We start from the raw sequence: 15,695 nt of genomic DNA on the forward strand, positions 1-15,695 counted from the left end.
AGCGGAAAAAAGTAAGAACGCTACAGTCGAGAGTGCTCGACTGTTGGATGCCTAGCACCAAAGACCTTAGGTATCATACCACACTTGTATACTTCTTGAGTTATACTCTTATATACATACATGCGATCGATGCATCTTTTACTCTGAGGGTGTTCGTCCTTGTAGAAGCTGTAAAGTGAATCACTGTTGCCACCTAATGAATTTTACATTCTCTACTATATATCAGTATTGAGATTTGTTATAAACATAACAAACCGTCAATGAATATATTAGCATTCTTAAAATTAACACTGTTTTTTTTATTTTTATTTTATTCAATTTCACCACCATTCACAATATGCCCTTTCTAGGCGATTATTTCACAAGTTTCTATTCAATTTAATTATTAATTTGCTTAATATATTTTACAGTTATTTGGGTTTATATCTTTAAATCATTTCATTATCAACACATATCTTTAGATTCTTGCTAGTTTGCACATTTAATAAGTAATATTATAATTTGGTTTTGTATTGAAATGGATGCATTAAAATCCATGTTTTCTATATACTATGCTAAGTTTAAATGTGTTCTTAACAGTAATTTCGTTTTGAACTCGCTAGTATAGACACCACATTTAAAAATGTAGAGGTAATTAAACACAAATCATGATTAGAATTAAAAGTAATTAACTCCAATTAAAGTTAAACACACATATACAGACTTTCTTAATTTTATTTGAATACAAAGTATATTTAAATGTAATTACTAATTAATAAAATGCCAACACTGTTATCTAACGAGGCCTGAAGCTAATTGTCCCCACACTGTTGAGGTCATCAAGCAGAATCTCCGAAGACAAGGAATGTGCGATAGGTCGTTGGACGTCAGTGGAAGTGGAAGTTAACTGTGAACTGTGAACTAGACGACGGTCCATATGGCCAAGTCGGGCATGGCCACTGATTAGAAACGCTATTGTAGCCAATGCCATATACAATGGCGACAGGAAGGCGCCGCCATGACACCGTGGTGCTGCCGATGTGGAGAAATATGTGCTGAAGAAGTTTCTCATGCTTGAGCCGGAAGAGTGCGTAACTGCAGCAGGAAGAAAACCAAGAAGACACCCAAAAGGAAACAAACAATAAGGAAAGTGATGACAAAAACGGAAGTGAAAATGCATATATATGACTGGATCATTGGATTAAACCATGAATTTAAACGGTAACCGTTAATCGGTATTAACCGAAACCAAAACAAAACTTTTTATTGTAAAGCTGAAACTATGCATACCGAAATAACCGATTCATGTTTAATCTAAATTTGAGTTTTATTTATAATTAAAAAAAAAAAATTTCTTTAAAAGGATTTACTTTAAAAAAAAATATATCGTAATCGAAACATACAAGAGCCCGGCAAACACTACAAAACCGATATAACGGATGTTTGCTAACCAATAATGAAAAAAAAAATAAAAAACTCCCAAACCTATAACTAAAAGCCTCCAATAACTAAAATACTCGTATCGAAATGATGCCAGAGTACAAGTATATATCATAGGTGCAAACATACCTCTGGCGGGCACCGGATCCTTTTGCGGTGTGCCCAATTCGATTTCTTTGTACTCCTGATATAAATCGCCAACTTGTGCGGTGCAGCGTAGTACCAAGCCCCCCGGATTAGGCACAAATATGGGTCCACCATGGCTATATATTGAGTTCATGCCATAACCGCCATTATAGATGGCAGGGTTGACGCTGGAGAAATGCACACCCTGTAACTGCAGCTTCAGCGAAATGCGTGATGCAATCAGATTATCAATTGTTCGAATAAACTGAGACTCCGAACTTAAGATCTACAAAAAAACAGAAGAGACACATAAGAAAGGAAACAAAACATTGTATAGATATAAAGATAGATATAGAGATAGATGTAGTATAATTTGAGGGCTGTGCCTGTTTATTCAGCGCTTGCAAATGCATTTGCATATTTTAAGGCGCTCAGACAACGACAACAACAAAGATAGCGACAACATTTGGCAACGTTTACCCGTACCCTTACTCGTTCTCGTACCCGTTCCCGGCGTGCTCGTACCACTTTTGTTTGCTCGGACAAGGAAAAAGTTTTGCCAGCTAACATCTTGTCGCCTTTTGCAAGTTGGCACACAGTGCTGAAGACGCAGACACAGACACACACATACAGATACAGGCTCTGCCACATGTGCAGAATATCCAGGCTGCTCAGCCTGGTGGCCATTTCAGTATGCATGGAAATTATGTATCAAGGAACTTTATCTGTGTTAATGTAATGCAGCAAAAAGCAGGAGCAGAAGCAGGCGACTCGTCTCAAAGAACAACCCAAGAAAAATCCCAAGTAAAAAGCTTCTTACAATTGTGCACATTAGTCGCAACCCTTTAGAACGGCTCACTGGTGACTCACCACCATTGGCTAGCGTCAAATGACCTCATTGGTGAATTTAAAATTGGTATTTTATTGACGGTAATAACTTAACACCTTCTTTATTACGAATGACCAGTGAATTCATTGGTGAATTTAACATGGGAATGTCATTGGCGGTAATGTTCTGCATTACCAATCACCAGTGAATTCACCAAAATCCACAACAAACCAGCAACTAATTAACTGCTTAATTGCATTACTTCCTTTACAAAATTGCATAACGTATCGTTAGTGAACTCACTGCTTACTTTTGAATGGTAAAATCAGTACTAGATGGTAACGGATGGCGAGATGGGCACGACGATGAAAAGACCGACGACAAATTAATGAAAGTTTTGCTTGTTTTTCGACCAGCTTACACGTCATGGACGCGGGGCATCTTATCCTTTAATTTGAATTGTATTTCAATTAGAGCCTTCAATGCGTGTCCGAGTCCATGTTTATTTCAATTTTAGTATTGTGTGAGTCTGCTTGTGTGTGGCTGTGTGTGTGTAAATATTTGTCCATGTACGGCTGTGTCTGTGTCTGTGCCTATAAATGTGCTAAGTGTATTCTTCGTAAGTCCACTTTATTTGCGCCAGCTTAAAGATACTTGAAGTTGCAGCCAGCAGTTCTTTCATGCGAGAACTGCTTTTATGCTTAATGGCAGTTATTTAGTGCAGTTTACTGTAAAATTGTAGCCGACGTCATCCCTGGGAATGTATGCAACTGCCAGGGTATGAGACAGGATTTATACGTTCTAAAAGTTTTTTTGCCTTTGCGAGGATACAAAGTGTCTCGAATTTTGTAACGCATTACAAGAGCTTGCTGACATAAAAAAGTATGTAATATATACCAAATTAAGTCGATATATTATCAATTATCTGATTATGAGTAAAAACAAGTATCTGGGAGAAGTTTTTTGAATATGAAAGCTCCCGTGAAGCTTTACAGACACAAAAAAAACCTCTACACGAGGTAAAAGTCCAGTGACAAAAGCAATATCTAGCCTTAAAATATCTGATATCCAATTTTGAGACAAACAAAATTCAGTTTAATAGTTTTGCGTGATAACAGTTTTTAGCCCCATTAGCTGCAATCATTTAAATTTTTCCCCTCCCACCTACACTCCCATATCTCATTAACCAGGTGAGTTAGCAAAAGTTTAAGTACGCCATTTTGGAAGTTTGGACTAAACCTTCCGATCGGTATATAACTCGTTCTGATCGGACAGTCATAGGAAATTTTCCAAATTAGCTGTATATATTGCTACTCGCCTTTCGCACACTTCGTGCTGCTTTCGTCACTAGCGCGAACTGCCGTCCACAGTGATATTCTCCTAATTGACTTTGACTGTTGATTTTATCAATTTAATCCAATCAAAAAAAACAGAATAAACCACAGATTGAACTGCACATAGGTATTAATATATTTATGTGCACAATGAAACACATTCAAACATATGCAACTACTAGATTTTATATGCCTTGCTGATGATATTTGCAATTTGTCGTTTTTCTGAACACAATACATTGCAAGCGTATCGATAACAAATAAATTCTGGATGGCACTGCAATATCTTCGGGATGTTGCCAAAAACTTTTGCGCCAGAAAGCTGGCAGATGAGAAAAACTCACCGAGAAGAGAAGCTTTTTTCAATTTTCCGCTAAATTTAACAGGGCTCAAGTGCTATTTGTCTTCATTAATGGGTCATTGCAAATGCGCCTAGAAATTGGCAATGCTTACGAATTCTCGTATACTATGTTACGTTATAGTTAGGTTCGTTGGCCTCTCTACACAACGCTCTACACAACATCTCCACATTTTCAAGCCAAATGACATGCAGCAGTTATTAATTGGCAATTTACATGCCAAATGATTAATGTCTGGTCTGACGGAAGCAGCCAGCCGAAAACGAGAACGAAGATGGAGACGAAGATGGAGACGGAGCCGCAGCAGCCCTATCCCAGGACACATATGTCACGGCAAGGGTATAGGACTGAAACTGGGAGTGAGGGTATGAGTTGGAGTATTTGTGTGTGCTTTCCAAATTACTGATGTGGCTTTTTACCGCAAAAACTTTGTCAACATAAAGTTCTGCTCAGGTTCCAGATGCCGCTTCGACTGCTCCTTGGAATAGTACCTTTTTTCAAAGTTTAACCACCGTTCCTTACATGTCCTAGATACGGTATGAGTACGAGTATAGAATGTGCGTCTCTCCTTCGAGTATTTCTTCTTCTGCCTCATGTTGATTTGCACAGCATGAAATATTCATTTGTTTCCTGTGATCGGTAATTGCAATATATCTTCCTCCTGCGGTATCGTTTTCTACTCAATTTTAGTCAACGTCTGCCACATTTGCTTGGGACTTGGGGCTTGTTGCCACTTGCATATCCTACACGTTGGCATTGGCACTTGCCAAAAGCTCTTGCGTCTGACTTGGCATTGCTGATAACCTATTATTTCAATTCCGGGCAACAACGGGTTGTTATTGTTATTTCCAGTTATTCTGGCTGCTGCTATTTGGAGAAGCTGCCATTTCTAGTTATTGCGGTGCAAACGATTTGAATTCATTTATCATGTTTAATGTACACTTGCTCACGAGCTTCTTGAATGTTGCAACCATTTACAAAGGCATGACAACACCTTCAAAATGCCTGAGGGTAACTACAAAAAGTCAGGTTGAAGTTTACCATACGTCGGTTCCCTCTATCAGAAGGACCTATGCGGCTTTTTATTTTAAATGAAAATATAATAGGATTTCACAGATTAAATACAATACATCTATGTGCAGGAAATAAACTTTAATTAATCAGTAGATGTACGTACACTATTTAGTATTTAATCAAGGTAAGCCTATTCCATATTCAGATCTTATAAAACAGGGGCGAGCATAATGTCAGAATGTATGTGGCATGCAAATTCATAAAATTTTAAAATAAAGCACTGTTGCAATGTCAACGAGGGGCATTGAAAGAGAACAGGACATTCAGTCCAAGCGTCAGATTGCACAAAGCAATGAGGGATCCGACCCTCCTGATAAAAAAGATGGTACTTATTATATATGCTTTGGTCACAAGTTTGTTTTTAGAGAAACAAAATGAGTAAAATTGCGCATACGCCCATGAAAAGCGATAAGTATTTGGAAGCAGAGAAAATAGGGGAGCTATAAAAAGTTTTAAAATTATTTGAGCTTCTACATGATGCTTCGCGGTATCTTGAACACTTTTTTAAACATAGTCAATTTGCTAAAATCATAGCTTATGCAATATCGTCACTTACCACCATATTGTTGATTGTAAACTGGAGCTCTGCGCGTGGACGTGAAGGGGGTGTGCTGCAATTAGCACGCAGGACATCGCCGGGCTCATAACGCGTATGCTCCGTGTATAACTGAGGACGCTTGTCCGGCAGCTCTGTAAAAACAGAAAAATAATATACAGAATCAGTCAATAGAGGTTAAGTTTAAGCAGTTATCAAAATATTAATAGGCGAATACGCAATGCGGCATGGCTACTAAGATTTCAGTCCTTCAATCCCTCAACCAACAACGTCGACCGTCAGGACTACGCTCAACTTTTAATTAAGTCAACCAAGAACAAAGTCAAAAGCGAAAACGAAAGCAACAGCAACAGTAACAAAGAATCTAATGAAGAAAGTAATTTCCATGAAAAAGGGGCAACTTGAGAGATGTTTGCTCCTACCCCGTCCCCGTTCCCATCACCGTCCTCATCTACGGCATAGCTCAAGGCAACTCATTTTCTAATCCTTGCATACGCAATTCAACTGGCTTAGACTATTAAATCCAACTACTTCTTTGGCTGTTGCGGCTATCCACGATTTGACCTTCTTTGTTAACGTTTAGCTGCCATTGCATAGCTTTGCAGTTCTGCGTCAGTTCAACGTCAAAAGGTTCTTCTTAATGAGGGTCAGTAGTGGGGACAAGTTTCAAGTTTAATTTAGCAGCTGACCAGCCTACTTTACACTTTCACTTCACAGTGGGGATCGTTGCTTGACCTGTGTCATTAAGTTGTTAAGGCTTAAGCCCTGCAAATGTTGACCAACTACATATATACAAACTTTCCCTTAGGTTCGAGTGTGTGCTCTGGCTTTTTGGTTTCTTGTTGCGCCCAAATGCCGACTGGCATTGTGACTTAATAAATCCATGAATTAGCATAACTTGGTCTGAAACTGACAACAAATGTTACCGCCTCTTTTCATTAAGGCACTACGACAAATTGATTACTTATGCGCCATATTCACATTCACCTTCGCTTTTGTCTTTACGTCTTGGTTCGCAATCTAAACGCCATTTAAGCTCATTAACACACGATTAAATTCTTAAAATACTTGCTTCAATGTATATTTTTATTATTATTGTATTCGCTGGCAGTTTAGTTACGCGATCTTAAGAAACAACAAGTTTTTTCGTACTAATGGTTAATTTGCATTTGATTGTTTCTATGGCAGCTATAAGATAAAGTAATCCTTTGACCAAATTTGGTTAGGATGTAATATATAAATAAAATAAAAAATCTACAATTTAAAAGTTTGGTTGAGATTGCTCTAAAACCAACAAAGTTTTTTATACTAAGTAATTTGACCTTGAATTTGAATTTCAATGATCAGTCAGTGAGTCAGGACAAAGACTTTTATATACATAGACTGTGTTTGACCAATCGGTGCATTAAGTACCCAAGATAATTTTGTGCCCTTCATCTATGTTATTGCGTGTATACTTAACTTCAAAATTGTGAAACATACTTGTGCCATCGCAATGGCTTATCTTAAATTGATGTATTTATGTCTGTGAGAGTCATAGAAGTAACCAATTAAACACCGCAGCATTTAATGAAACAGGAATATCCAAGGCAGCACAGTACAGCGCACAAGTATCGTCCTTGAAATGCCTCGCCTCAAATTTAAAGCGAATGCTTGATCAAAGCTTTAATCCCCTGACGCCAGTTTAGCAAAAGCGGCCAATTAACCGAGCCAAATGCGGTGTTAAATGTATTGAGCTCGCAGCGAGAGACCAGACGGTCTGATGGTCTGACAGTTTGGCTGTCTGACTGGTTACATGTTGAGGTAATGGCCATTTAATAAAGGCAGCTAGAACACGCCAGACGCGCCGTCTTAATGTTTAATGCTGATAGCCGACCCAACCACCCTATCAACCTCAACGAACCAAATGCTGAATCATACCTAAATGCATGCATACATACACATATATACGATAATTGGCATACAAATCAGTTAGTTCAGAATCGAGCTGTTAGAGCGAATATCTTGAATATTTAATGTCAGACGAATAAAAAGATTAACTGATTTGCAAGCGATATACATATAATATGTACTAATATCACTCATACGCACTGTAAGCTAAACATAAATGACTGACTGAGTAGCGTAATACAACCATTTAATGCAATCTGAATGTTATCAATCCATTTAAGGGTTAGTTATGTAACTATGATTTTTTATTTACTATGACTTTTGCTTACATATTAGATGTCTAATTCTGTGACGTAGCAGAATCGTAGAATAGGCAAATAAGCCAGACATCAAAAACATAATAATCTTTCGGAAATAAAATCTAAATGAAGTATATCTGTCAAACGAAATGATTTGTGAATGGCGCAAATTCAAACACAAGTTGCTTGTCCACAAAAGTTTGAAAACACATCTGTTTTAGCCTTGGCGACTTCGGAAAATTATTTTAAGCTTGGAAAAAAGTTTTAGCTATGTGATTCGCCACAAATATTGGTACTTAATTAAGACATAGACAAGTGCCTTTGGAAATTTTTAAGAAAATTGAACATCATTTGATAATATAACTATACATGATAAAATATCTGACAATCGTTTATAACCAACTGATGGATTCAATAGAAAATATGTCCGACATGGACTCACTTTAAAGTACCCTCAATTATGAATATTCACTTACCAACAACCTGCATTGTGCCCAGCGCAGTAGCTGTAGAAAAAAGCGGTGCATCGGCGGTAACTTCACATGAAAAGTTGCCAGAAAGGCCAAAGCCCACATTGCGTATGAGAACTTGGGTGGCATTTGAGCTGGTTACCTATAGATCAACAAAATGAAAGATAACTAGAGTTAGTTAAGTATATTTTTAAAATTTAAATTTGAGATTAAGCGCAACGAATTTAAATTTTTTAATTTTAAAGTGTGTTAGGTTCATACAATTAAAATTTGTAATAAAAGAAAATGAAGCAACATTATAACATTAAACATTTCATCAATTTATTGAGTAGAGTCTCCCAACAAAAACTATTGATAAACTTGCAAGCATAAGCACAATAAATTGTTAAAATATTTTGACATACATATTCAGTGCAACTTTGGCAGACAAACAAAATTTCATTGACAGTCTGAGGCCGGATGAACTTTTTCAATAACCTAACCAAAGTTAAATTATCTGGCTTGACCCTCGGGCCTTTATTTCCAGCGGTCGCACAAAGACAAGAGCATATACTAAAAAATTTCAGACGCTACTCGCAAAAATTTAAATGAGAATATTTCGCAAATAACCGCGTCGATAGCGTCGTGGTATCCTGAATATTCAGGTGGAATTCAGGTGCAGGTGCAAGCCTTTGCATAAAGTGGCATTTTTCAATGGCCGCCAAAAACAATAAAACTTGCAAACTGAATATGCATGAGCGAAAAGTTATAAAATATACAATATAAATAAATGCAGTGTGCTCGCAATTAAGGATGTCAAAGTAACACCAGCCTCAGCCTGGATCAGGACCAGGACCTGCTGGTCAGATATTTATATATATGTATGTATATAAATATATATATATATACATATATTGAAAGAGCTTTTTGAAGCTTCCGCAACTTTGATAACTTGTTAACGTTTCTTCCGATGCACATTTTTTTTCAATACTCACATCAACGTGTATCCCAGGAAATGGAAACACTTTTGTGTTGGGAAACTCGCCGGGCGTATAGCGGTAGAACTCTAATTGACCACGATAGAACTTGGCCGAGTAGAGCGGAGCTCCCTCCAGATCGTACATGCAGCGTAGGACAACGTGTTGTCCTCGTCGAACAGCCGGCGGTTCAATGATTAGGTTCACATTTCGCAAGGAGCATTCAAACATCTCTGAAATTAAAAATATAAAAGCAATATATTATTGATTATAAATCTGACTTGGAATTATTTTTTTTTATTCTTTTCATTTTTGGAGCTAGATTTTAACACAACCGTTATAAAACAGATTTTTCTAAATGGCAGGGTAGAATTTGAGTGCACTTATTTTTCCAACTGTAGTTCTAGTTATGTGACAGGTCGACGAGTCTAACCATGGAGCCACAGGACCTCCCATTTATTAATAAATGCAATATAAATGAAATTGTCCAGTAAAAGTAGCTAATAAATAGTATGTACTCTCATTATCGGGTCTCAACATTTTCTCCTATATTTATTTACCAAAATTTTGAGTTAACACCTCTCACCTCGTCTGGGACAATCCGGCTAACCAAAAGAATGTTTGCACACCAAGTTTTATTAATTGCCAAACAATCAACGCTAATTTCTGGCTTTATGTCCGCCATTTGAAAGTCGTTTGTCAACAAATATGTAACATAATTTACAATGTTGTAGAGCGTTACGGGAATGTTTACAGTCACTGCAGAAAGGCAGGCACTCAAAATTGTTTATATCTTATTTGGGTCACATTTCATGCCGCTGTACACTTAAGAATAATGGCACATCATTTGCGGCTTTGTCGTGGTCCTCAGAGAGCCTTCGTCGCCTTCTTTGGGGACGGCGTGTGAATTTTTCCCACGACGAATAAAATAATATTGTTGTTGTTTCATAAACCAGCTGTGTGGTATAAATTCCCTTTGGGAGTTGTTTGCATACCGAGCTAAGGGCAACGTCTACATCTTTTTATTATTGCTCTACATGCAGCATAAATGATTTTCATTAAACATTTCTTATCCAGACGTTTGAATATTTCATTTTAGTTGGCCGATACACGTCTCGTCCTGAACTTCAAAATGTTTGTGGCATAAGCATTTGCACATGAAAATTGAAAACTAAAAAATGAGAATGAAAATGAAAATGTAGTCTTCTTGAAAATTGAAGTTGCAAAGTGTACTTGAATTCGAGTTCGAGTTAGAGACCGCAAACAACAAGAACCGCAAATATGCAGGTTGAGTAAAGCAACCGCAAATTTCTTGCGTATCGCTGGGTGAAGTTTGCTTGTTATTATTTGGATGGTAAGTGCTGCAAGAAATCATGCAACATACAACACACAACAGTTGCAGGCGCAGAAAGAACCATTGAATGTCTATAAATCTACACATACGATTACTAACTTACAGTAAGGATCAAAGTTTACTGAAAACTTACATATTTACTCGATTCGATTCGATTCGACTAAGTGCTCCCTTACAAGTTTTTTGAAGATAGACTCTTGCGATTTGTTTACATACACGGATTGAGGGCACCACGCCCTGGTCGCTGACCTCTGACCTCATACCTGTGCTATAGTTCGTTCAGCCACTGCTTAAAATATCAATGAAGTTCGCTTACAAGTTCCACCCACATTCTGTAAGATTTCCGCATAGTTTCTTATCCTGCAGTTGACAGTGTGACAATTTTTAATTATTGTTTTTCAGTCATAGCTGTTGTTAAATATTTTGATAAACATATCTTCAAACTTTTATGAAGGACGAATTAATTAAAATGAGGCAAACTTCATCACTTATAGTATATATATTGTACATACACGTACATAGAAGCTGGATACTCAAAAGAAATTTGTTGTTGCTGATATTCTTCTTGATTGCGTGAAATTGTTGCTGTCTACATATGTAGCATATTGATATGTATCGTGTACATCACATAAGCAAGAGCAACAACAACAAGAGCAACAACAGCAGTTGGGATAAATGGACCAGTATAAACCAAATGTGACTTCCCTGTTTCTATTGAGGTGTGCACAAAGACAACACTCCCTGCACGCTGTTTGTTGACAGAAGAAGCACACACTGAAGGACGCACATAAGTATGCAACATATAATGGAATTTCTAATAAGAGTTGCTGCAATTGTTGCTCGTACTTGGTCAGGTCAACAGCATTTAAGGCCCAGCACAGGCAGATGTAATCACTATAAACACCACTGAAGTTCTCTTGCTTACATTGTGTGGTGGGAAATAAGGATGCAGACAGCTATTTCACAGGAAACCTGGAACTTGCTATATCATGTTTACACATTCGAAACTGGAGTGCTCAAAGTAAGGCGCCTAACATCATACACTTAAACTGACCACATTCACAGACTTACACAGACAAAAAAAAACAATTTAATTAACATAATAACGCAAGAGTCAACACTCTAAGCTATAAATCAGAAGCCCTACCTAACATCGAAGTCATTTCACTTTTAATCAACTCCTTATATCGTAATTAGTACAAAACAACACTTTAAATTTGATTCTAAGAGGTTTCATTTTTTTGTAAAAAGTCATGTGAAATCGATCAAAAATTATGGCTTGTAAAGTTGCCAGGTCAAAGGTTGAACCAACTTTAAACTTCTATAACTTTATCAAAAGTGAACCGATTTTCAAACTAAATGTAACTTTTGGTCTGTTCCGGTTGGTTCCGATATCAATGTTAAGAGTCTCCCCTTTGGTATTTTGAAAATCTAAAATTTTAAATCTCAAATTGTCAATTTTAATCAACTTCTTTTATCGTAATTATTATAAAACAGTGCTTTAAATTTGATTCTGAGTAGTTTTATTATCCTGTAAAAAATCATGGCAAATTGGACAAAAATGTTGACTTGTAAATTGGTTAGATCCTAATTTTGGCCAATTTCGCCAATTATATGATAAATTAAAGCGAACAATTATCCATTAAATTATTAAAATTAATTTTAACTGTTATTATTTTTAATTATTTTATAAAATAAAACCAAAACAGTCCAAATGTTTCCAATATTCATGTTGCTTAGTATAATGCTTTGTGATACGTAGAGGCATATGGAGAATGCCCGTTGGTCTTTTTCCAGTTAAGAGTAATTTAATCCACTTTGTTGACTGACCCAACCATCTCATCTCATGTCTGAAACACATCAACATAATAACAGAAAAAGCTCACGCCAACATAATTTGTCTTGTTGTTTTTTATGGGATTGGCCCAACGCACACCTCAAAAAATATCGGATTTTCACTCAAGTTCAGTTATGAAAGACAATTAAGAACTAACTATTCTGTGTTTATGTTTGTATCAGCGAAATAAGTTGTAAGCAGTGTTAGTTAAGGGTCACTAACTAATTAATTGGTAACAAGACTGTGCAACTTACATACAAATATGTATTACTATACTTCAGCTGATTTTTGGGCAAATGACTGCGGCCTTTAATATCTAGTAATTTGCATAGCTTTTTAGACGGTTAATATGAGTTTAGAAAAATCAAATCCAGAGCCACTTGAGTGACCACTAAACATTCTCGAAGGCGACACCCGTGCAAAGTAAATAATTACAAATATAAATGCGATAAATGAAAAAATAATATGTAGCAAAATTCAATCTAAATGTGGTGTTCTCTGAGTAGCGTGTGAGTGGAAGATGATGAAGTAACACAACGCAGTCCACAACTCCTACAACTTCCACAAATGCCACCTAGAATCCTTATGTTGCTCGTTTGTCGCTTGTCTCATGATAGTCTCTCTTTGCACAGAAGAGCTAAGCAAATAAAACAAAAGGGATAACAGCGTAAATATTGTGAAACAGACAAGGGATTTGCACACACACACAAGGCACACACCCAACACCCAAGTTTATATAAAAATAAACACAACACACAAATACGAGCGTGTACCTCTATATTTGTGTGCAGACACTCGACTGTATCTGTATCTGTATCTTCACTCTATCTGTAAATGTATCTGTATGTGCCGGTGACATTGTATTGCATACGAGTACAACACGCACGCTTGTTTATTATTTTTCTATATTTTTCTATTTGCCAGTTTTCATTTGCCGCGTTTATACGTTTCAGCCTTACGTTATGTGCGAGTTTAAGTACTCATACTATACATACAAATACACAAGAACATGTACACTCAGAGAAACGACTTGTTTTTGTGCTTGTATGTACCAAGTTTATCTTTTTCTTTAACAGCCGCCACTTGTCTCCATTCATTTGTACACTTGAATGTTTAGAACGAGTGCGACAAAGACGACGACGATGACGACGACTCAATTGAGGCAGACCAACAAACATTTTGTTATCTCGGCAAAAGCATCAATGGCGATTTTCGTTTCAATTCTACGAATTCTCTATGAATGGCAACTTTTTTCCATTTGTACCCATAGGTCTTCTTATCTTACATTCTGCATCGCAAATTGCTTGAAAACAGCATTCAGAGCCCGACACTAATGGAACTTTTTTAAAATGTTCATGTTGCCCACTATTGGTCAGCAACATCATTTCTAGACACATGCACTTAAAGCAACATCTACATATTTACAAACATTTTTCATGCATCTTGATTTTTATTTTGAAGAAAAAATAATAATTCCTTTTAAAGAAACAATAAAACTCAAGGAATAAATTTTATTTTATGAGCTTTTTTTAAATAATAATTATGGTCTAAATTGAATTAAGTTACTCTAGACCAATGATTTTCATTAAAGAAAAACGTAAAAATATAAATATAATCATTACTATGAAATTTTAGAACAAAACGTTTAAAAATTAAGGTCCCTGATTAATAAACTTAGAATAAACTTATATAAGTACCTAAAAAAACATTAATGATCTTTAAATTTGCTATTTTAAAAATCTATCAGCCAGCAAATAAAAATAAGATTAAATAAATAACTCTAGTGTCAGAAGCACTTATAATTAATCTGGGTTGTGCTTTCATTTAAAATATGACCAAGGCAGCATAAACGTAACGGTAGAACAAAAAGAAATAGGAGGATTGGCAGCAATGGGACATTTGTATTCGGAAATTTCAGTTTTGACAAATAAATCTATGCAAACCAGTGATGTGCCGCGTAGACTACACCATGTAGATTACACGATTGTCTACGTGTAAACAATTGAGTATCAACTATAAATTGTAAACGTGTAAACAATGTAAACAATGTCAACAATGCCGAAAATGTGAGAAGAGTGAGCTGGCGCACTCAAGGGAAAAATGTTATATAAAATTGTTGAATATAAATGAATTATATTCAATTAAAGTTGGGTAATTATCCACCTTTATTGTTTATTATTATAATATTATGGTACAGCATAATGGAGTTGTATTAAATGGTTTGAAATTACTTCGATTTTTCGAGTGACAGAAGTGAGCGAGAGAAGTAAGTCCGTGATTATGAGTAATTTAGTTCGTTCATTTGATGGAGATTTATGGAGTTTTAGGAGATTTTCGGGCTGTTTTGCTTTCTGTGTCACCCCTGATTATAGTGCATTTGAAACACATTGTCGAGCTTTATAAGAATTTTGAGTACAGGAACTATCGACATTATTAAAGGTGACAGATATATTAACTAAGAATACCAAAATTACTAAGAAATATATAATTTTATATAAATATAAGTTATATCTAACGTGTAAATTGATAAAATATTAATATTATAGATAGTTGCAATTGGGTGACACAATGCATTTAGCTTTTTGTTTTTAATTTTTTTTTAGCAAGGTTTTCAACAGCAAAAATCAACCAGCAGCATAGCCAAACCTATGAAGGATACTATTGTAGACATTGTTTATGCATTGTTTGCATTGTTGATGGATTGCTTACATTGTTTACGGATTGTTTACATCGTTTACGGATTGTCTACATTGTTTACGCATTGTCGTCACCATTGTGTAGACATTCAAAAATTACGCGTAATGGCACAACACTGTCTAAACTGGTTGGGGTTGTGAGGAAGTATATATTTCTATATTTCCTGCATTGTTAACGGTCATCACACAATTCAACTGAGTTTTTCTGCCACACGTTGTTTGTTTGGCATTTGGAAGTGAATTCACAAAAATATTCATAATTTTAATTAAATTATTCTGTAGCAGATAGCCTTGATCAATGATTGTATTTGCTGGATGCTTTTTTTTGTTACCAACTTACGAAACACTTTGTTTTTGTTGTCGTCCCTAAATTACACTGGAAATTTATCCTGGAGCCTTATTAGTTATTTGCATTGTGTGTGTGTGTGTGTGTGTGTGTGTGTGTGTATGTGTGTGTGTGTAAATGTGTTTATGCAAACACCCTGGCAACATTTGC

General features: G+C 36.1%; 1 protein-coding gene across 2 annotated transcripts in view; it reads right to left on the reverse strand.

Annotated features, from left to right (window-relative positions):
* Positions 1 to 278: 278 nt before the first annotated feature.
* Positions 279 to 15,695, reverse strand: part of LOC117792594 — a 34,485-nt gene continuing 19,068 nt past the window's right edge. For both annotated transcript variants that reach the window (XM_034632796.1, XM_034632795.1), the window contains 5 exons: positions 9,331 to 9,545; positions 8,363 to 8,498; positions 5,698 to 5,831; positions 1,549 to 1,831; positions 279 to 1,074 (listed from right to left, as the gene is read on the reverse strand). In XM_034632796.1, coding sequence (XP_034488687.1) covers positions 776 to 1,074; positions 1,549 to 1,831; positions 5,698 to 5,831; positions 8,363 to 8,498; positions 9,331 to 9,545 — 1,067 coding nt within the window. In that variant the 3' untranslated portion in view covers positions 279 to 775. The remainder of the gene's footprint in view (positions 1,075 to 1,548; positions 1,832 to 5,697; positions 5,832 to 8,362; positions 8,499 to 9,330; positions 9,546 to 15,695) is intronic.

The sequence above is a fragment of the Drosophila innubila genome (genome assembly GCF_004354385.1).
Source record: "Drosophila innubila isolate TH190305 chromosome 3R unlocalized genomic scaffold, UK_Dinn_1.0 2_E_3R, whole genome shotgun sequence".
In the NCBI taxonomy this organism is placed as follows: Eukaryota; Metazoa; Arthropoda; class Insecta; order Diptera; family Drosophilidae; genus Drosophila; species Drosophila innubila.